Raw genomic sequence first — 23,258 nt, 5'->3', positions numbered from 1 at the left:
ATTAGTCTGTTAGAACCTGGAGGTCGGGGTCTCAGTCTTAACTGACGGTTGTTTGCTCTGTACTATCTAGTGCGGTGATATTAATGGTGATGTCTCCTGCCTCTTCATTCCAGTGAACCCTGCTTATGTGGATGAAAGTATCCATGGCCCAACTTACGGAAACTCACCGTCTGGAGGCGACTGGTTTAAGTCACCCCAAGGTAAGACAGTGACCAAAAATTCAACCCTAGAGACATTGCCATGCAAGCAATGCAGACGTTGCCATTTCTTCTTAGGCTCTGGTGTGATGCTAAGCAGTACAGTACTTCCTAAATGTATCATAACGGGGCTTTCTTTTAGACATGCAGAATTTTTTCTCTTCTATATATCAAAGTGGCTTCATTAGGACTCTTCCGGTTGCAAGTGACAGAAACCCCAGTCACACTAGCCCAAAGTGAATCTATTGCCTTGTGCATGGGGAAGGACATGGGGGAACAAACAATTGAAGGTAGACTTCCTTTCCAGCACCTGGACAGTGCCTGACACATCACTGGTGCTCAGAATATTTGTTGAATGAGTTACAGCAACCAGAGTCTCTGTAAGTGAAGCCAGGGGTTTATTGCCACCTGAACTCTCTTTTCCTCCATCGATTTCTTTTTTAAGAAATATATTTTATTGATTTTTTACAGAGAGGAAGGGAGAGGGGTAGTTAGAGACATTGATGAGAGGGAAACTTCGATTAGCTGCCTACTACACACCCCCTACTGGGGATATGCCTGAAACCAAGGTACATGCCCTTGACCGGATCAAACCTGGGACCCTTCAGTCCACAGGCCGATGCTCTATCCACTGAGCCAAACCGGTTAGGGCTCCTCCATCGATTTCTCACCTTGCTGGACTTCTCCACAGGCCGGGGAGCTTGACCAATAGCAGGGCTAGACACACACCCTCTGCTCAACAACCTCATTAGAAAGTCTTTCTTTCTCTCTGGCTCTGTTAAGTCAATGCTGAGAAATTACTCTGTCCAGCACTTTTGGGGGCCATATGTCATTTTTACCATGGGGAAGATTGGGTCACATGTTCATCCTGTGGCTAACAGATCTTTTGGTGAGGTGGCAGCACATTGATCAACTTTTTTCTGAATCATCACTAATTATTAATGATGGTGGAGTGTAGAAACAGTTGGACTGGCGAAAGACAGAAGGCTTTGAAATCAGTGAGGATGCTCTGTAATGCCTGTTGTGTGTCGCAATAAAGGTCTGAGCAGAGGCAGAGACTAAGAAAGAAAAAGGGTACCTAATCGGTGTTGCTCAGTGGTTATGTGTCAACCTATGAACCAAAAGGTCACAATTTGATTCATAGTCGGGACACACGCCTGGGTTATGGAATCAATACCCAATAGGGGTATGTGCAGGAGGCAGCCGGTCAATGATTCTCTCTCAACATTAATGTTTCTATCTCCTTCTCCCTTCCTCTCTGAAATCAATAAAAAATAATAAATAAATAAATAAATAGATAGATAGATAAATAGATAAAAAGGAAGAAACAGAGGAGAGAGGCCATGGAGTGCTAGAACCTAGAGGAAAATCTGTGAACAATAAACAAATCCATGGCATCCTCTATCTAACAACAAAAATTGAGGAGTTCCCTGACTTAAAACTATAGTATTTCTTGCCTTCAAGCCCCCAATCTTATCTGATAACTAGAGGCCCAATGCATGAAATCTGTGCCAGGCAGTCCCGGTGGCTGCCTCAGCCCTTGCAGCCCTGGCTTCCTCTGAAAGGTCGTCTGAAAGGTCATCCCGATGGTCATTCCACTGTCCCACTGCTCCGCTGTCTGCTCTAATTAGCATATTACACTTTTATTGTTGTGGAAATTTAGCCTCATTCTTAAAAGCCTTCTCAAGGAGATGTGTATCTTCCATAAGGGGCAACTATTGCTACTGAGGAGAGAAAACCATGGGACATAAACAACCTCCGTTTGGTTCCCCCTGGAGCAGAGAATGACTTTAACTTTTGGGGGAAAGAAAAGTCTTTAAACTTCGTCAGACTACCCTATCTAGCTAGCATGGGGTTTGGGGCTTCTGGTCAAAGAGGAGTCCCCAGGAAGCAGAGAGAAGTAAAGAAACGAAGGACCCGAAAATGATGCCCTGGCTCTCTTCACTGTTTTGCTTTGACTTGGTTCTGATTCTTAAACCACGTACCGTTCGTTGGAGGACAGCCTTCTGGTCAAGGGTCCCTTTGATGGATCATGCTACGCACCTAAGGGAGCACCTGGCACAGGGAGGGTGCACATAAATATTCATTCTTTTATGAATGAAGGTGTGATACATCAATATCTTGTAGCACGAAGGGGCCAGGATGAAGTGATTAAGAGGCCCTGCTTCGGGCCAGACAGAACTGGGTTTGGTCTACTACTTTCTGCTTTAGTGACCCCCGTTTTCATGCTATAAAATAGGAGTTATTAGGATAGCTACTTCATAGCGTAATGATGAAAATTAAATAATGTACTCTATTTAAGGTACTGGTCTTACCGTAATGGCAGGTATTACTGCTCATTATCGTTGGTGGGGAGGAGAAGAGTTCTAGTGCAATCCTGCCATTTAATGAGTGTGACAGGGAGGAGGGTCAGTTCATTTCTCTGCATCTCAATTTCTCCAATGATTAAATACACAGCTTGGCAGAGGGGATTTCCCAATCGGGTCACTGGGATCGGAATTGTTTAGGCACCTGGCACTGAAATTGGCCTAGCAACAAAGGGGTTTATTTTTCTCATGTAACAGGAAATGTGGAGGGAGGGAGTCCACATTCGCACGGCAGCTCTGCCCGTGTGTCCTCGAGGACTGAGGCTCCTTCCATAGTGTTTCCTCCACCAACCTCAGCAGGTGAATGTTTGCCCTCCTGTTTTCCAAATGGTGGCCCTGGTCAGGAAGAAAACCAGGCCGATTGTCGCCTTTTAAAGGGCATTCTGGCATAGAACAGATTCAGAATCTCAGAGGGAAGGCAGGGGAGGGTGAGCGGGTGGGAAGTGATCAACCAAAGAACTTGTATGCATACATGAATAACCCATGGGCACAGACATAGGATGGTGAAGGCCTGGGGGTTGGGGGAAGGATAAAAAGGGCTCATGGAGAAAAAGGAGGACATATGTAACACTTTCAACAATAAAGATTTAATAATAAAAAATAAGGGGCATCCTGCCCAAGCTGGTTTGGCTCAGTGGCTAGAGCGTCGGCCTGCGGACTGAAGGATCCTGGGTTTGATTCCAGTCAAGGGCGCGTACCTTGGTTGCAGGTCTCCCGGGCCCTGGTCGGGGTTAGTGCAGGAGGCAGACAATTAATGTGTCTCTCTCACATCGATATTTCTCTCTGTCTTTCCCTCTCCCTTCCACTCTCTCCAATAGAAAAATATCCTCGGGTGAAGATTAACAAAAAGATAAAATAAAATAAAATAAAATAAAATAAAATAAAATAAAATAAAATAAAATAAAAAAAATAAAATAAAATAAAATAAAATAAAATAAAAAATAAAATAAAAATAAAAGGCATTCTGAAAGCTACATGTCCCATTGGCCACAATGGGGTCTTGAGTCCACCCTTAGCCACAAAGGAAGCGGGGAGGATTTTAACTGAGCACAGTCTTGCGCAGGAAAGGAGGCAGCTGCTGGTGGGAGGAAAGTGGAGAATGGATATTGGGAGGCAGACAAGTCTCAGCATTGGCCCCGCAAGGTGATCAGGAGGCAATAACTGTTTCACGATAAACCCACCTAGATTAATGTAGGCATACAAAATTACCGAATATAAAATATAAGTTTTAGGCCAGAGGCACCAAACGGAAAGGAAAACCTGGCCCTTTGATCATGGGGCATTTAGAAGACCCTCTGGCTTCTGGTTCCAGAGCCCCATTGTCTGTAATGCAGGGTTCTGTCTCCGGCTTCTTTCCTAGCTACCGAGACAGAACTCTTCAGGAAGCACTCCTCCTCCCGGGAGACGCCTCTAGTGTAGATGCGGGGAGTTGGGCTGGGATTTCTGTGAGGCTGGGTTTGGCAATCTCATTCTGGCATTTTTAGAACATGTGGACGGAGCAGCCGTCTGTGACGTTGGCCCGTTTTTGGTGGTTCTCACCAATGCTGTGTGACCGCTGCGTGAGGTCTGTGGAGGCCACCCCAGGGCAGAATTAGGCTTGGAGGAGGCGAGCGATGCTGTCTGATGGCCAAGTGAATGAAACCGTCATTACTGTGGAGACTGTTCCGTCTGGGGTCCAAAACCATCTATCCTCAAACATGAACGCGCCAGCAAAGTCGGCGGTGAACTCGCGCTTTGGCACGGTCTCATCCATATCGGACATTGAGGTGACAGACCCTCAGGTTTTCAGCCGCCGGAATGACAGAAGGGCCAAGCAGTCTGTACAGTTTTCATCTCTGAATGAAATGTCTTCTCAGAGCCATCATAGCTCAGACAGTGGAGACATGGAGAAGCCTTGTACTTCACGTGAAAGCATTCAAGGTAGTAAGTCGCTGGGGGCAATGAGCAAAGACAGCTTGCCAGTGATCCCCAGGGATTTTTAGTGATAAGACAACAAGAGGTTGAAGATTTGGTAGCTGACCCAAGGATGCTAGGGACTGAAGAAGGGGTCACTTTGAGAGCATCGAACACCTAAAAGGGAGTTGGCTTTGATCAAGCTGATTTCGTGTGCCTCGCTCTCTGCTGAGCACTTCCTTTTTTGTTATCCATCAAGTGTATTTGTCTTTTCTCCCCATGCTCCACACCTCTAAGGCAGGCATGCTTGTCATTTCCATCTGCTTGACTTGGAAACTGAGGCTCAGGGAAATTGACTGATCTGGCAGATCTGGGACCCAACTGCTTGTCTGTCTGATTCCCTAACCTGACACCTTAACCCCCATCCTGTTCTGCTTTGGTCCAATTCCCTCCCAAATCGCTCACCTGCAAGGGGACAGGACCTTCAGGAAGGGCTTGGACTCATCGGGACCTGTCCCCAGTGCCTGGAGATGGGTCCCACCCTGCAGAAGCTCAGGGCCTTGGGAGGGAGCAGGTATATTTCTAAACAAAATTAGTATTCTATTAAAAAAAAGAAGAGATGACTTTGGAGGAGGCCACCAACAGTATCTGCCACACTGACCCAAAGTGTGATTACAGGTTATTGGGAGAAGAGGTGGGGAAGTCATTCCAGGTGGAAGAGCATCTGACAACAGTCAGGCACTGCAAGAAGACCGAGTGCAGGGGGCCTGGAGTCTAGGGGGCAAGAGAAGTGATGTGGGCTATCAAAGTGAGGGACATTAATGTGCAAGATGATGTTATCACAGAAAAGGAAAGCATTGAATTGGAATTGCGTGCACACTGTCATTTTCTTTGGCTTTGAGGTTTAACACAGATGCATACTGTCAGCTTATTTTTAACCTGTGCCATTTGGGATCATTGAGTCCATACATTCTTCATTCCATGTGCTCTTATAAAAACACTAGAGGCCTGCTGCACAAAATTCTTGCACTGGTGGGGCGGGGTGTCCCTCAGCCTGCCCTGTGCCCTCTTACAGTCCATGAGCCCTCAGGGAATGTCCAACTGACAGCTTAGGCAGTCAGACATCCCGCCGCCGCTGCTAGGCTTGCCAGCCATGAGCAGGGCTTCTGGCTGAGCAGCACTCCCCTGTGGGAGTGCACTGACCACCAGGGGCAGCTCCTGCATTAAGTGTCTGCCCCCTGGTGGTCAGTGGGCGTAATAGTGGCCAGTCATTTCAACTTTCAGTCGATTTGCATATTAGCTTCTTATTATATAGGATGCTCTAACCTCAGCACATATTTTAAAATGTCATTACTCTGTTAAAGGAAAAAAATTAATTCTATTTTCTTCCACAGGACAAAAGTTAATCGCATCTCTGATACCCATGACATCCAGAGATAGAATTAAAGCCATCCGGAATCAGCCGAGGACCATGGAAGAGAAAAGGAAGCTTCGGTATGGAGTAAACGCTTTTCTTCTTTCCCAGATTTTTATGCCAATCTCGAGCTTCTACTTCGGTCCCATCTCAGAAAGATAAGAAATAAACAAATGCAACAGAAGAGACCATCTTCCTACAGAAAATTCCACATAACCTCCTGTTTCCTGGAGTGTAGGCTGCTTGTGCTAGTGGCCAGCATCCAAAGAGCAGTGTGTGGAAACATGGATAGTAACTTTCTCGAGATGACGTCCATGTGACACTAACTCGGTGATCAGGGTTGATATCTTCAGAGATGAGTCATGTGACCAGAAGGACATATCCCTCTGTGGCACTGTCTCTTAAACCCTGTAACCCTAATCTAACCAGCGGGAAAAAAGTCAGGAAGACCACAATGTGGGGGACAGTCTACAAAATACCCAACCAGTACTACTCAAAATTATAAGGTCATCATAAATGAGGAAAGTCTGAGAAACCATTAACAGACTCAAAGATTCTAAGGCGGCATGACAACTGACTGCCATGTGGATGGGATTCCTTGAATAGAAAAGTCCAGCCACCTCGGTCTCCTTGGGGATTTGAGTGTCCCTAGGCACAGGACAGTCCTTTACCCATATGATGAACCCCTTCCCTCTTACAAGACTTTATTCAAAAGTCACACTATTTCAAATTGTAACCCAGTCCCCACCCTAGCATTACCCATCTCCTTACCCTGCTGTTTCCCATTTTTCTTCCCCATAAAAATCACCTTGTAACATGCCATACAGTTTACCCACTTTATCATTATACTTATCACTTATTCCCTTTCTCTTCCAACTATTATAGGATGTCAGCCCCATGAGGCAAGGAAATCTCTCCCCCCCCCCCTCTCTCTCTCTCTCTCTCTCTCTCTCACTTGTTTTGGGATTTAATGTCATAGTCATAGATTTTATTTTTTTCATTGGTCTCTATCTCCACCTGGGACTGTGCCTGACTTGTAACAGGTGCTCGGTAAATATTTGGGGGATGGATGCATTACGGGGCTTGTGTCTCTCACTTGCTTCTGCTGCTCCCCCAGGAGAATGGTTGACAAAGAGAAGAGTAAGCGGTCCCGGCGTATCTTTGAGCTCAACTGCTGCGGCCAGTGTTTGAATTCCGTCTCCCTGGTACGTCCGCCTGGAAGGCAGTCAGAGAAATGAGCACGAGAGGGTGAAAACGGGAGGTGGGAGAGTGAGGATAAAAGGGGAACTACGGAGAAGAAGAACCAATTTCAGGGCTGTTTCACTGAAGGCCATAAAAGTTGGGTCAGTTAGGCGTGGGAAAGCCAGGTGAGTGTGCGAAGGTCTGGGTTATTTGGGCAATGTAGCCACTGTGAGTGTCACCTTCAACAGCAAATCTGTGGGTTGAATGAGATGACATTTGCAAATGCCTAGTGAGGTGCCTGGCACAGTGCTCTGGAAACAGTGGCCATTTCTGCTATTGTGGGACCTGCTCCATAGATATTTGCGGAGGGAATGTCAAGCTCCCTCTTAACCCCAGGCCTACCGGAGATCCAAGAACATCCTGTCGGAGCTGCTCAGTTCCGTCAGCCTGTGGCAGAAGACGCTCAAGATCATCGGAGGCAAGTTTGGAACCAGCGTCCTGTCCTACTTCAACTTTCTGAGGTGGCTTCTGAAGTTCAACGTCTTCTCTTTCATCGTGACCTTCAGCTTCGTCACGATCCCTCAGTTCACCGTGGGCGGAAACAACACCTTACCGTTCACAGGACTGGAATTTTTCACAGGAAGGGTAAGTTCTCCCTTTCCCCCTCTGAGGGTTCACCCCTCGGGAAACCTGGGCGGACCTGCTGGTCACTGTGCCAGACCTTCACCTTTTCCCGGGAGTCACTGATGGGGAGAGCAGGTGTTTAAATAAGGTTTTTCTCTCCCCCCCCCCAAAAAAAAAACAAAAAAAACCACATGTACAACATAGGAGACTTTCTGTCTCCAGAAGCAACAGCTTATGTTACTTACATATGCCTCCTTTTTTCTTTTTTTCACAAAAGGTGAATTAGTCATATGTACTGCTTATGATCTGCTTTCTTCAATATGTAGTGGGTTTCTCATGTTGGTGTTCATATTATAGATATACCTTTTTTTTTTTTCTTTCTTTCTTTCTTTCTTTCTTTCTTTCTTTCTTTCTATAAACTGTAATGCTCCTTTTGGAAAATTCCTACTACAGATGAGAACAGACTAAGAGAAGTCCATTCTACCCTTCTTCCCTTGTTTAACTCCCCAGTTCAGAGGGGATCATTGACCACTGTTTTTCTCACTACACCAACATAGAGATATACATGCATAGGTAGGTAGCTAGATATTCTTTTTAAAAATGAAAATAGGACAGGATGCCACAAGTCTTGTTTTGCAACATGTTTTGCTTTATTAGGTATCTTGGGTATCTATATAGGCCCATGTTACTAGTATTCTATGTAATAGCAACCACGATTCATTTACCCAGCTCTTTATCAAGGCACATAGCCCCTCCCTTGTGAGTTCACCTCCCAGGAGAGATTTCTGCCACGGAGATTCTATAGACCAGGGATGGACAAACTACAGCTGAGAGCCAAGTCTGGCCGGCCATCTGTGTTTGTACAGCCTGCAAACTGAGATAGGCTTCTCCATTTTTAAATGCTTGAACAAAAATCAAAAGAAGAATAGCGTTTTTGAGAAGCATGAAACCCATATTTCCGTGTCCGTAAGTAAAGTTCTTTCAGAACATGGCCACCCTCCTTTGTTGACGCATCTGTGCTATTTTCTGCTGTGGGCAGAATTGAGATATTGCTGTGCTGTCGTAGGGGGTCTGACGTTTACCGTCTAGCTCTTTACAGAAGAAGTTTGCTGATTCTTGCCATGGAATGTTCAAAGTAAGGTCCTCCCATTTGTCTTTTTATTTTAAAGACAAATTTAATTTAAAAGAATTTTTCTCAACCAACTTTCAGACACATTATTGGATTTTCTGTGAAGTTGAATAAACATGAAAGCTACTATAATAAATAAATAAATAAATAAATAAATAAAAGAATTTTTCTCGGGATAGATGCATTTAAATGGAATTATTGTGTACTTTTTTCTCATTACTATGTGTATTTTGTGTTCTTATATATATGAAACCTTTTCTTATGAAAAATTTCAAACATACAAGAAATAAAGAGTAGACTAATAAGCATCCACCTACACACTACGTCAATTTAAATTTGTTAACGTTTTGCCATATTTGTCTGATTATTTTAAGTAGGTTACAGACATCTGGACATTTCACTCTGAACTTCAAGGTGCATCCTGCCTTTGGTCATGCTCCGCTTGGTCACTGGGTCCTGGCGGGAATGGCTGGGTCCCTGGATTGTAAACCTATGCCAGTTGGGGAGTCCTTTCCAACTAAAAGCTTAGTGATAAAATGTCTAGGTTCTCAGCGGCCTTGGCTGTTCCTTTTCCTTGCAAACAAAACATCTAAATGGACTGGTCCACACTTCTAGAAGACAAAAGAGATCAATAATCACTCATCATTTTCTCAAGAGACCCCCCTGACGTGGGGCTGATTGTCCCTTTCAGGATTATTTCACTGACACGGTGATGTACTATGGCTTTTACACCAATTCTACAATCCAGCATCGGAGCGGGGGTGCATCCTACAACATGCAGCTGGCCTACATCTTCACCGTCGCAGCCTGTCTCATCGTCTGCTTCTTCAGTTTGCTGTTCAGGTATGAAGTATCCGCATTTCCTGATTCTGACTTCTTTTTAGATTTAAGCAAAATTCAAGAGACTCGCCTTACTTAGTTTGGCTCAGTAGATAGAGCATCGGCCTGCAGACTGAAGGGTCCCAAGTTCAGTTCCAGTCAAGGGCACATGCCCGGGGTTTCAGGCTTGATTCCCAGTAGAAGGCAGCCAATCAATGACTCTCTCTCATCATTGATGTTTCTATTCCTCTCTTCCTTTCCCTCCCTCTCTGAAATCAACAAAGATGTATTTTTTAAAAAATTCAAGAGACTCAAAAGTTACCCAGGAAAAAGTCTCTCTGTAATCTGTCCATTCCTTGTTCTGCAACATAAAATAGAAGTTCAGACAGAGGAGAGAAGTTTAGAGGTTTCCGTGTGCTTTCAAAGAAATTGGTCAGTCTGAACATAGGAGGGATGCAATGGCTCCGGTAGTTATGTGGACAGAAGGATATGGGTGGACAATTGTCAAATGATAATTATCAAAGAGGAAGCACGGATGTTCAACCCCCGTATTAGTTTGCAGGTTTGGGTGGCTTAAGCAACAGGAATCTATTTTCTCGAGTTCTGGGGGCTGGAAGGCCAGGATCAAGGAGCTGGCAGTGTTGGTATTTTCTAGGCCTCTGTCCTTGGCTTGTAGATGACTGTTTTCTCTCTGTGTCCTCACAGGGTCTTCCCTCTGTCCATGTCCGAGCCCTAATTTTCTTTTCTTAAAAGGATTAGGGCCCAGCCTTCATGGCCTCATCTTAACTTAATTATTATACATCTGTAGAGGTTCCATCTTCAAATATAGTCAATATCTGAGGTACTGGGTGTTAGAAACACAACATATGAAATTTGGGGGTACACCATTCAGCCCATACCAACCTCATTGCCAGCAAATTTATTCAAAATAAAATGAGAATTTTTTTATCCTATAAAAATACTCAGTGGGGGCGCATTTTGGAAAGGGAGTGTCCACTTCACTGAGCATTTATTTATCCTAAGCCTGGTTTCACCGGGTCCTCTCAGCATCCCCACAACAATAAGAGCTGCCTATATTGAGTGCTGGTTGCTCTCAGCACTTCACCGACTCTTGTGGTCGGCTGAACAGTGCCCCTCACCTCCCAAAGATGTCCACCTCTGAATCCTCAGGACCTGTGAGCCTGTTACCTTCCCTGACAAAAGGGACTTGGCAGACGTGATTAAGTTAAGGATCTTAAAATGGGAAGATCGCCCTGGATTATGCAGGTGGGGACAATGTAATCACAGGGTCCTTAGCAGGGGGAGGCAGGAGGGTCAAGGTGAGAGAGAGAGTGTCAGATGCTACTCTATAAGCCAAGGAATGCAGGCAGTCTCTAGAAGCTGGAAAAGGATTCTCCACTCGCGCCTCTAAAGAGAATACAGCCCTGGATTTTAGATCTATTTTCTGGTCTCCAGTAAGAGAATAAATTTGTGTTGCTTGAAGCCACTAAGTTTGGGACAATTCATTACAGCAACAACAGGACACTAACACACCTCTCATAATAATTCTGTGAGGTGAGTGCTATTATTATCCCCATTATACAGATATGGAAACTGAGGCTTAGAGCAGTTAACATGACTAAGATCCCCCAGCTGGCAGTGTAGGGTTGTAAGTTAGGCCTGTCAGATCCTGAAGCCAGAGCATCTAACCATTGTATGTGTTCACGCTGTTCCAGAAGAACTTGGAACTAACTCTTCCATGTTATTGTTCCCTGTTAAAGATAGGAACTTTCTTTTGTTTAACACACACACACACACACACACACACACACCAGTGCTTGTCCTAATAACCCTTGGTTTTCTGGTTTCTGCTTTCCCTAGCATGGCCAGGTATTTCCGGAACAACTTCATTAATCCCCACGTTTACTCCAGAGGGATCGCCAAACTTATTTTTTGCTGGGACTTCACCATCACCCATGAAAAAGCTGTGAAGCTGAAACAGAAGAATCTGAGCACTGAGATAAAGGTAAGGCAAGCTTGCTTTTGACAACACCTTCCCGGACAGTCTCCTTCTCTCCTTCAGTATGTCTATAACTTTTCTTAAAGTAATAAGGAATTGTTTTTTTATTGCCAATGATAATATATATATATATATATAAATTTATATTTTATATATATATTATATATATATATATATATATATATATATATATATATATATATATATAAAGAAAACACCCCCAAAACACAGAAAAAATATTCATAGTGCCCGGTGCTTATGATGGAATAGGGAGATGGACATTTTCACACAACACGTGGCTTTGGAATTGGTACAAGCTTACTAGAGGGCAGTTTAGCAACTTACGAAATGTGAAATGTAAATACTTCTTGACCTCATAGCACCAGGTTTAAAATTTTATCCAGTGGTTTTCAACCCAGGAAAGTTTTTCCCTTCAGGAAATATATGCCAATGTCTGGAGACTCTTTTGGTTGTTATGCGATTTGGGAGGGGTGGGGGTGCTATTGGCATGTAGTGTGTAGGTGCAGCTACACATCCTGCTATGCACAGGACAGCTGCCACACACAGAACTCTGTGGCCCCAAATGCTGAAAAACCCTGGTCTTTAAAAAAATAAAATAAATAAATAGAGAGAGAGCAAGCAGAATGCATAAACAAAGGGGCTTTGTCAAGAGGGTTGCAACCTAACCGGTTTGGCTCAGTGGATAGAGCGTCGGCCTGTGGACTGGAAGGTCCTGGGTTCGATTCCAGTCAAGGGCATGTACCTTGATTGTGGGCACATCCCAAGTAGGGAGTGTGCACAAGGCAGCTGATGGATGTTTCTAACTCTCTATTCCTCTCCCTTCCTCTCTGTAAAAAATAAATGAAACATATATTTCTTTAAAAAGAGGGTTGCAGATGTTAACTTCTTATTCTTCAAGAGTTTCATGACCTCAGTGTATGGTCCCAATCTGCTGGTCCTATCTGTACCTCTACAATTAAAAGCGGCACTTAATGCAGTTATGGAAGTTCTTGCCCATTTGAGATTTTTCCCATGGGGTCTCCCATAATTCCTGTTCATTATGAACTTTCCTTGTCTCTCTCCTGTGGATCTGGGGTGGATTTCGGTCTCTGGGAATGAAGAGTATTAACCCTGCAGGCCATTGTGACTTCCTTGTGTTTATAGGAGAATCTGTCAGAAATCCTTCAGGAGAACGGCAAGCTAACGCTGAGTCAGCATCTGACCCGCTTGTCTGTCCATCTGGCAGCCTGGGTTGTCTCCACCGGAATGGCCATTGCCTGCTGTGCGGCTGTTTATTACCTGGCTGAGAACAACTTAGAGGTAACCAGAGAGCCAGACGCAGCAAGGTGCAGAGCACAGAGAACCAGGTGAAGGGTGGGATGCTGGAGGGGAGAGGGAAGTGGACCCTGCTACTCAAACTGGGTCCATGGGCATCAGTTGGAAACCTGTTTAAAAATGCAGGAGCTCAGGTCCCTCCTGTAGCCCATGGACTCAGAGTCACATCTTAGCAACGTCCCCAGGTGATGTGTGTGCACGACTTAGCCCAAGACGCTCTGGGCTAGTGGAGAGATGGGAACTTTGGCTGGTTTCTTCCTGTATTATTATTTTTTTTAATATTCTTTTTAAAAAATATATTTTATTGAGTTTTTACAGAGAGGAAGAGAGAGGGATAGAAAGCTAGAAACATCGATCAGCTGCCTCTTGCACACCCCCTATTGGGGATGTGCCCACAACCAAGGTACATGCCCTTGACGGGAATCGAACCTGGGACCTTTCAGTCCACAGGCCAACGGTCTATCCACTGAGCCAAACCGGTTTCGGCTCTTCCTTTATTATTATACTAGAGGCCTGGTGCATGAATTCATGAACCAGTGGGGTCCCTCTGCCTGGCCTGTGGGATCGGGCCGAAACCAGCTCTCCAAAACCCCCAAGGGGGTTCCAGATTGCAAGAGGGTACAGGCTAGGCCGAGGAAACCCTGAGTCTCAGTTTGCCCGTCTGTTAAGTCAGACTTTACCCGATGGCTGCAATCATGTGGGTAGTGAATGCTTGCCCCAGGTAACTGCTCAGTAACCAGGAACTTAATAGCTAACCCCAGAGGAACTACTTCCAGGGTTTTCCGATGGTGACGGATCTTCTGAGCGAGGAAAGAGGGGTCCAGTGCACATCTGATTCTCTCCCTCCACCCCCTGTAGTTCCTGAAGAGCCAGAAGAACCCCGGGGCGACGCTGTTACTGCCTTTCGTCGTGTCCTGCATCAACCTGGCGGTGCCTCGCTTCTACTCCATGTTCGGGCTGGTGGAGCACTACGAGATCCCGCGGCAGGAAGTGTATGTCCTCCTGATCCGGTACGTGTGTCTGTCACTCCCAACACCAGCCCCCGTTTTCACGGAGGGAAGTAGAGTGGCAGCTAGAAAGGGTTATGCTCAAGTTTCCCAGGGGAAATTTCAAGAATATAGTGTGTTTTGTATGGTGTAGGTAAATAACCATGAAATCCAAAGAGCCCAGAGGCAATACAGGCTTTCAGTTATATCTGCCTTTTGCTCAAAATAATGACTTATCTTTCCCAGTTACTACCAGCCTAAGGATTAACTCGTTCTCAGGTGTAGGATGGACAGACAGGCAGGTTGCACAGGGCACACGGCTTCCTGGCTGAGGCATTGTCTGGGGACTGAAGTCCTCCGGTGTGTCCACGAGTCAGATTGTGAGCCCTGGTACCCTCTGCATCAGCCGAGAAGGAGAGGCACATTTTTGGTAATTCAACCGCCCAAAGGAAGGCGGAGGGAGTGCTTCTGGCAATTCATTGGCTGGGCCTGGTGATGCCTTACTCTGATTCCCACAGAAGCACTGTATGCGCTAGAGGTGATGGCAGGGTTTTGGTAAATAAGGCATAAAACTACCCAAATTGTCTTCTTATTGCTGCTTCTCAGCTGGTTCCTTGACCAGTTCTTTGCTGTGATGGTGTTTATGACGATAAGGCTGTACAATGCAAGGCAAAATAAAGATATGTTAGACTGAAAGTTCCAACCTTCTAGATATTTCCAAAAGCCCCTCCTTACCAAACAAAAGACACTTTTTTATCACTCTCCTCACTTAAAAAATTCCAAGGAAGGGTTTTTAGGAGCTCTGTGCCAGAAACGGGGCCCAAGACCAAATATGTATTTCTTATAACCCACAATATCACAGCATACTAAGGCACTAATCTAGAAGATATTGAGGGTCATAGTAGGGCTTGACCCTGTGGTCCCAGGTGGCTTAGTGGGAGGTGCAGAAAGTGCAGCCAAAACAAAGCTTGATAGAGTTCAGGTGCTTATAATTGAGTAGATTTGAAACCCGCGAGAACATTGTAAATATCTTGACTATGCCTTTGCTCTGCCTGGTTTGATCTATTATAACTATAAAATACTCAGCTTACAGACTGTGGCACGGTCTCTCCATCCGACAAGACAGCTCAGATGGAGAGACATTGCCATAGCCTGTAAATCTGGGGCTAGCATCCCACCTCGCCCCAGATTTATTCTCTTGTCTTACTTCTTTAATCCTTTACCACCACCCCTCTCTTCCCCCACATCAGGTTCACCCTGCCCATGCTGACACGGCACATCTAGTGTAAGGTGACCAGATCGTCCTGCTTTTGGCAGGACAGTCCTGATTTCTAACAATTTTTTCCACGTCCCGTGGTGTTTTTAAAAAGTCCCAATTTTTGGAAAGAATCTTTCCAATCTTTCCAAAAATCGGGACTTTTTTAAAACGCCGTGGGACACGAGAAAATTTGTTGAAAATCGGGACTGTCCTGCCAAAAGCGGGATGTCTGGTCACCTTAATCTAGTGACACATGAATCCTAGCACACCAATCCTGAAGCCGTATTAAAACCAGCAGATGTTGACTTAAATAACTGAGTTTAAGAACTGAGGCTGTGAAATCAGATAGTCCTCAGTTTGAATCTTTTTCATGCCCCTCATAAGCTGTGTGACCTTGGGCAAGTTATTTTATCGCTCTGAGCTTCAGTTCCCTCATTGGAAAGATAGGTATCAAATGCTATCTACTCAATGATAGAGTTGTACAGATTAAGAGGGATGCTTTAATAAAGTGCTTAACACAGTGTACTGTCAGATAGCACCCAACGAATAGATTACTATTATAATGAAAAGTGAAATCAGATTTTGAGATGCACCAAAACAGTGTGTATCAATCAGAATAAATTAGGTTATGCTAAGGTAACAAACATCTCCTGTGACCCAAATCTCAGTGGCTTAAAAAAAACAAAGGCATATTTCTTGTTCATGCTACATGCCCATTGTGGATTGGCAGGGTTTTGTGCTCATGTCAGTCATTCAGGGGTCCAGGCTGAGAGAGCAACAATCATCTCAAATATTGCTGATGACCATCCCAGAGGGAAGACAGTAAGTTCCTGGTGGGGAGGGTCTCACTGGCTTTTAAATGCTCCAGCCTAGAAGTGACATAAAGTAACACACATCACGTTTGCTCACAACTCATATGCCAGAACTACTTACGTAGCCCCACTCAACCACAGTGGGGCAAGAATTTCTATCCTACTTTGTACCCAAAAGGAAATACTGGAGAACAGCACTAATGACTGCCATAGACAGTAATGGTAGTTGTTTTCTCTTCTGTTATTTAGAAACATCTTTTTGAAAATATCAATCATTGGAATTCTTTGTTACTATTGGCTCAACATTGTGGCCCAGGCTGATGAAGAGGTGAGCTTTCCATGCTGTCCTGCCTTAATTTTGGTTTCTTAGTCTTTGACCACCAGAGAGGAAGCAAATTTCTCAAGTTCCTCACGAGTTTCTGCTCATGATATTAGAGCAAATATCTTATTCTTCTACCTGTCCATTCATTTGTCAATTTATCATTTCATTCATCCATCCACCTACCCATCCTTGGGCTGTGTCTCCAAAACTTCCCTCTCCTCATTCAGCCAAATCTGAAAGTTCTTACTCAGTCCATCAGCTCATTGTACTAACTTCCTGCCGAGTTAACTGACTGCCAGTTTCATTAATTCAACCTTCCAGTTTGTGCTAACTGGCTAATTTCTTAATCCAGCAGATATTAATTGATTTTTCATAAGGTTAATGAACAAAAGGAGCGGAGACATTATTAGCCATAGGTTCCTCCTGCTCTCCTGAAGAAGCTGATTGTCCCTGGCGGAGAAATGGGATCCAGAAGGCATAGGGGACAGGAATGACAAGTATTTAAAGGAAAGAGAGTGAGAAGGGAAAGTTTGGTTGCATGTGGAGGGCAAGCCTTAATGAAGAAAGAAGCATCACAAAAAAAGGAGTAAATACCCTGAAAACAAACTCGGTCTAATGATGCATTTCTACCAAGAGTGAGTCTGCTTTTCTGGGCACTCAGAACTCCAGCAGACTGAGCCACCAGCCCGGCCCTCGTGAGTACAGGGTGCCAGGAACAGATAGAAATTAAGAGGAGGCAACAGCCCCTTCCCACAGCCTGACTTTTGTTTGCCTTCCAGTGCTGGGAAACAGTGATTGGCCAAGAAATCTACCGGCTCCTTCTGATGGATTTTGTCTTCTCTCTGGCTGATTCCTTCCTGGGGGAGTTCCTGAGGAGGTAAATATTTGTCTGCTTTGGGGGATTAGTACCTAGGGTTGTAACTGGAGCCATTGCCTGGACTGAGCAAGAAGTGCGGGCCCTTCACATTCTCTAAGAATGCATTGTTCTAAATCTGCCTATTGTCCTTGGGATATTGTTTTCTTCTGAATTAACTGAACTTTCACCTTGGCCTGACAGTCCTGTCATCAAAGTTCTTTTGGTCCAATTGGCCCTTTCCAACTTTCTCTTAAAAAAAAAAAAAAAAAAAGTTCTAGGATAAAACATAAAAACTGAGAGTCATTTGAGATCTTATTCACCACAAATCATTTTAATATTCTAGTGTATAATATATTCTTCCAGGTTTTTCTAGGCACATGATGCTTTATATGTACTAGAAGCCCAGTGCACGAAATTCATGCATCAGTAGGGTCCCTAGCATCTACTGGCTGTGGCCTTCCTTTGTTCTGTGCCGCCCCCTGATAGTCATAGCAAGCAATCGAACTCCCGGTCGGTCGAACTCCCAAGGGGACACTTTGCATATTAGGCTTTTATATAGATAGATGTACAAAATGGGGTCACACTGAAAAATCAGTTTGGAGGTTGCTTTTGTTAATCTAATCACAATGTTCTGGCACCTTTCCATGCCAGGACATATAGATTAATCTCATGATTCACTTAATTGGATTTAATTAAGGTACTAATTTTTATTTTAGAACCAAGATGTACAGAATCAAGGCAGTGTCATCATTATTAGCCCACATAAAAATCCTTATTGTTTATTTATTTATATATTTATTTTTAAATAATTTCATGAATATCTCATTTCTTAGAGACATTTCCATATTTCTACAAGCTGCTGCAGTAATAAGGTGGCATGATACAATGCCAATTCTCTCCTCAGTGGGTAGGTTGAATGACAAAATTTCACACTCAGTCTTCCCAAACTAACTTCTATTACAGCCTCTGTCTGGGGTCTGGACATAAAGGTGAGAAGTGTTAGGAGGTTATTTTGACAGCAATTCTTACTGGCAACTCTTCTGTGTGAATAAATAAAAATGGTCTCAAGTTTCCTCAGCATAAATGCAGACCTTAGTTCCTTCCTTGTGGATTTGGGAGCAGGGAAAGACCATTAATTCGACAACAGTAATCAAAATGGAAATATTTTCTATTTGTTTGGGTTGGGAGAGACTGAGTTTATTTGGTCATAAAGAAGAAAAGGAGGGGGGACAGTTGTATAAACAAGATAACAGGTGGGATAATTTAAATAATAAGGTAACAAATGTTCTCTATAATTTTTTTAACTACTTTAGCTGTACCTCCCATCCCCACACCCATTTGAATGTCTTGTGTCAATTCCATCTTCCCTCAGTTCCTTCGATTATCTCTTTAAAAACATGCTTGTACTTGGAACTTTTCAAAAATGTGTAAGGGAACTTATGAATTTATTCCAAACTGGTGAGGGTCTCCTTTGCTGGTTGTGGGGAATCTTTTGAAGGAGGGAGTTGCTGGTTTTGGGTGCTAAACTCCGTATGTTTCCACAGAGTCATTGGGACTCGGTTTATCACAAGCCTTGGCTTACAGGAGTTTGACATTGCCAGGAACGTCCTGGAACTGATCTACGCACAAACGCTAGTTTGGTAAGTTTCGGGAATCTCCCGTGTGCCCAGTGGTTCCCGCCTGACTGTGGACTCCGAGCTTGGTGGCGAGTCCCAGAATCTGTTGTTTCTAAAACTGCACAGGGGATACCAAGTCTAGCCAGTCTGAGAACCATGTCCTTTTTTCCTTTACGAGGACTTCTGGCAAGAATTAAAATAGGACAGGAATCCCGACCTGGAGGCCCCAGGCCAGATCTGGCCTGCAGGTGTGTTTTGCGTTATCTCACACAGTGCTTTTTCTAAAAATTGGAAATAGCCATCAAATATTTAAAAATCAGGAGGTTTCACCTAAAATTTAAAATCTCTGGCTTCTTCCCAACTCCCATTATGATAACAATTGGCTGGGTCTTGAGCCAGGCTGAGCCCCTCCAATTGCCACAGTCCCCACCTCGCTATGATCTTCCCAACACAGATGTGCCATGTCTTGTTGCGCCCTTCCAGTATTCGTTTTCTTAGGGTCAAAAATTTTACGTAGCCTTGATTGATGATTCAATAGAAGTGGGGAAATAAAGGCAGGAGGGCTGTTTATTTCTTATTCCTGGTTTGCTACACTGACTGATGGAGTGACACCGGAGGGGCCTCCGTAGCCTTGGGGGTCTGTGGCCTGTCTCAGCAGCTCTGTACGTGCATGTGGGCCTGTGGGTGCGCATGTGTCTTTTGAGACTAGCCAACTAGTTGCATCAAATATTTAACAAGCTCACCTAGAAACTCAAACCAATAGCCAGCGACTATTTTTTTAAAAATATATTTTATTGATTTTTTTTACAGAGAGGAAGGTAGAAGGATAGTTAGAAATATCGATGACAGAGAAACATAGACCAGCTGCCTCCTACACACTCCCTACTGGGGATGTGCCTGCAACCAAGGTACATGCCCTTGATCGGAATCAAACCTGGGACCTTTCAGTCCGCAGGCCGACGCTCTATCCACTGAGCCAAACCATTTTGGCTAGCGACTATTTTTATTTATTTTAACGTGATGTTATTAAGGCCAGAATTCTGTATGGTGTGTCAAATTTTGCTAATTTGAAAGCAGGGGATTTGGAATTAGAAGCAGGTTCTCCCTGTATTCATTTATTAGTCTGCCATAACAAAAAAAAAAAAAAAAAAAAACTTGGAATCTGGGGCTGGCTCTGCTCCTCACTGAGGTCACTGAGCTTCTCTGAGCTTGTCTCCTCATTTGTAAAATCTAGCCAGTTTGTCTCCGTGGATAGAGCATCAGTCCTATCTGAAGGTGCATGCCTTTGACCAGGTTTTATTCTGGTCAAGGGCACGCACCTCAGTGACAGGCTCAATTCCCAGTCCTGGTCAGGGCACCTGCAGGGGCAACCAATCTATGTGTCTCCCTCACATCGATGTTTCTCCCTCCATGTCTCCACCTCCCTTCCACTCTCTCTAAAAAAAAAAAAAGAGGCAATGGAAAAATATTCTCGGGTCAGGGTTAACTAAAGTAACAACAAATAAAAATAAAATTCACTTAATCATAGCTGCCTTTGAATTGTGATCAGGATTGAGTCAGATGATATATGGAAACTACTTTGCCATCTCCAATATGCCATCCAGTTGTAAAGTGATTTTTTTTTTTTTTGACTTTTTAAAACTGCCCTGTGTGATTTAGCTATCTTCAAATAACTCACGAATTGTCGATGCATTTCTTTTTAGAGGTAGTGGGACTTTTTCTTTATGAGTTTAGGTGATGTATTTGCACATTGCAGGTTACTCCCTGGCAACTGGGCAGCTTATAAAAGCCTTTCACCCACATTATGTCAACCAACAGGGGTGCCTTTGGGCAAGTTAATTGAACTCTCTCTAAACAGTTTTCTAATCCGTCAGTGGGAGCCATACTGTTCAGAAAATTGCCTGAGATTGGAGTTTGGTTCAGCAACCTTGGCACCGTATCTGAGTTCTGGCTAAGAAGGAATTCAGAGCCAAGACTCACAGACAGGCAGAAGTTTATTTGGAAAGTCACAGAGAGATGTGAGCTGTAGAAGAAGTGAGCTCACTGGCCCTCTGTGGGCTCAGGAAACGATTGACAGAGGCAAAAGAAGGGCCCTTGCAACTTCAGAGGAAGAAAGCAGGGGCATAAATGTGGGAAGGTTGTCACAGGTGCCAGAGAGCTTTGTTCCAGAGAGGGCTGGGTCCTCTGTCCTAGGGGCTTTTAAAGGAAGGTCCCAGGAGAGGATCTCAACAGAACATTCATCAGTTTTCCAGGGTTGTGGTCTCCACTGATTGGTCAGCGCCAGTGCCCGAGGTCATTACTCAATGCAGCTGGCCCTAAGTGAGCCTTGCCGCTTTCCTGGGCCTGGGGCTGAAACACAACTGAGGCCTAGATGTTCTCTGTTGGGCTTAGTGCTTAAGGGAGCGCTGGTGCAAGGGCTTGTGTTCTCCAGCACCTTGTTCCTCCTCGAAGGGGGTCTACCACAGGACTAGCAATAGGAAAGGCCAGGGGGTCTAAACCTCAGGACTGGAAATAGGAAAGGGGAGGAAAAGTCACCCTGAAGGCAAGATTCCACCCTACAATTGTCCATTCCTAGGCCCCTTAACGCTTTGCACTCTGCTCCTGTCTGTCTAACTGCCTACTATAATAATAGTACCTATTACACAGGTTTAGGTGAGAATTAAATGAGAGGCGTACTAAGTGCATAGTGAGCACCTGACTCAGAAATGTTTTATAAGTGGGGGAAAGTTACACACAGAACCGAGACTGGTTTGGCTCAATGGATAGAGCATCGGCTTGGGGACTGAAGGTCCAGGGTTCGATTCCGGTCAAGGGCATGTACCTTGGTAGCGGGCATATCCCCAGTAGGGGGTGTGCAAGAGGCAGCTGATCGATGACTCTCTCTCATCGATGTTTCTAACTCTCTATCTCTCTCCCTTCCTCTCTGTACAAAATCAATAAAATATATATTTAAAACATATTTAAAAAAAAAAAAAAAGAAAGAAAGTTACAATCAGAGATGGCCATTATTATTTCTGGGCCTTTAAGGTTTTTGCTAATAACTCATAAATAAGCACAATTTAAAATACACGCCTCTTTCCTTTTCTCAGTGGCAATTATAGATTTAGCCCCCATGGTTTTAGAATACTGCTTTTGATGATGAGCTTTAAAAGAAGATAATATAAGGACAGAAATTGAGTGATGTTAGGGATGCACAAACTTGAGTCTTTTGTACGCCAGCCTGACTGCTATTGGCATATTCACATATCACCTGCATTGTTTTTACTTAATATTATTTTTAAGTATTTGCCTTTTTAAGCTTAAGTACATTTAAAAATATTTTTATTGATTTCAGAGAGGAAGAGAGAGGGAGAGAGAGCTTAAAGCATCATTGATGAGAGAGAATCACTGATCGACTGCTTCCTGCACACCCTCTTCTGGGGCTTGAGCCTGCAACATAGACATGTGCCCTCCCCGGGAATCAAGCCATGACCTCCTAGTTCATAGGCTGACCCTCAACCACTGAGCAACACTGGCCAGGCAGGCTTAAATACATTTTTAAAGGAGTCTTTATTTTACAATTAGAAAATAAAAAATCAGTGTCATTTGACAGACGTTTCGAGGAACTTGGAAAATAAAATCAACCTCATCACAAGCGGTCACTAAATTCTAGCTAAATGCTGCTGTCTGCTAAGAGCCAGTCAAAAGCCTCCTCCTTTTTTTTTTTTTTTTTTTTCCAACAAAATGGGAGGTTGGCACATGTTGTGAGTTAAGAAAAACTCTGGCACCAAACGGAGATCTTCTTTTGGGCTCCGGAGCAGGGAGGGTTGTTGAAGAGGGAGTGCCTTCTCATTTGTAACCCAATGGAGTTTCCTGTCGGTCCTTGCAGGACCTCAGGCCTTCTGGGTACCACGAAGGGAGGAGGGCGACCACTGACTCAGGACATCTGGTGGCTTGGTGTCTGTGTGGGTGGGGTTCTCTGCAAAATTTCTCCCCCCCCCCCCCCCCCCCCCCCGAGCTGGGAAGAGAGCAGCTGTGGATCCTGGGTATGGTGGGAGGAACTTGCCTGGCTGGTAGGAACGGAAGTACTCTCCCTCCGTATTCATTTATTAGCCTGTCCTGACAAGGAAACCTAGACCAGGGGCTTACACAACACACATTCATTTCCTCACAGTTCCTGGGGCTGGAAGTCTAAGATCGCGGTGTCCAGTGTCCACAGGGTTGGTTTCTTCGGAGGCCTCTCTCCTTGGCTTGTAGAAGGCCATCTTTTCCCTGTGTCTTCACAAGGTCTTCCTTCTGTGTGTCTGTGTCCTAACCTCTTCTTTCAGAGGATTGGATTAGGGACCATTCTAGTCACCTCATTGTAAGGCCCTATCTCCAAATACAGTCACATTCTGAAATACTGGGGTTAGAACTCGAGTATCTGAGTTTGTGAGGGACAGGATACAGCCCCAAACACCCCCTTTCCATT

General features: G+C 44.4%; 1 protein-coding gene across 1 annotated transcript in view; it reads left to right on the top strand.

The window, feature by feature from the left end:
* TMC5 (transmembrane channel like 5) overlaps window positions 1-23,258 on the top strand; it is a gene marked incomplete at its 5' end in the record, with an annotated part of 39,699 nt that overhangs the window by 5,474 nt on the left and 10,967 nt on the right. Inside the window, 11 exons of the mRNA XM_084880753.1 lie at window positions 114-200; window positions 5,851-5,950; window positions 6,988-7,075; window positions 7,449-7,697; window positions 9,497-9,648; window positions 11,485-11,629; window positions 12,788-12,943; window positions 13,817-13,968; window positions 16,264-16,342; window positions 17,116-17,213; window positions 18,737-18,832. Of these exons, the coding sequence (XP_084736879.1) occupies window positions 114-200; window positions 5,851-5,950; window positions 6,988-7,075; window positions 7,449-7,697; window positions 9,497-9,648; window positions 11,485-11,629; window positions 12,788-12,943; window positions 13,817-13,968; window positions 16,264-16,342; window positions 17,116-17,213; window positions 18,737-18,832 (1,402 nt within the window). The remainder of the gene's footprint in view (window positions 1-113; window positions 201-5,850; window positions 5,951-6,987; window positions 7,076-7,448; window positions 7,698-9,496; window positions 9,649-11,484; window positions 11,630-12,787; window positions 12,944-13,816; window positions 13,969-16,263; window positions 16,343-17,115; window positions 17,214-18,736; window positions 18,833-23,258) is intronic.

This window comes from Pipistrellus hanaki (assembly GCF_964339955.1).
Source record: "Pipistrellus hanaki genome assembly, chromosome: 4".
Lineage (NCBI taxonomy): Eukaryota > Metazoa > Chordata > Mammalia > Chiroptera > Vespertilionidae > Pipistrellus > Pipistrellus hanaki.
This window is presented reverse-complemented; position numbering and strand designations above follow the sequence as displayed.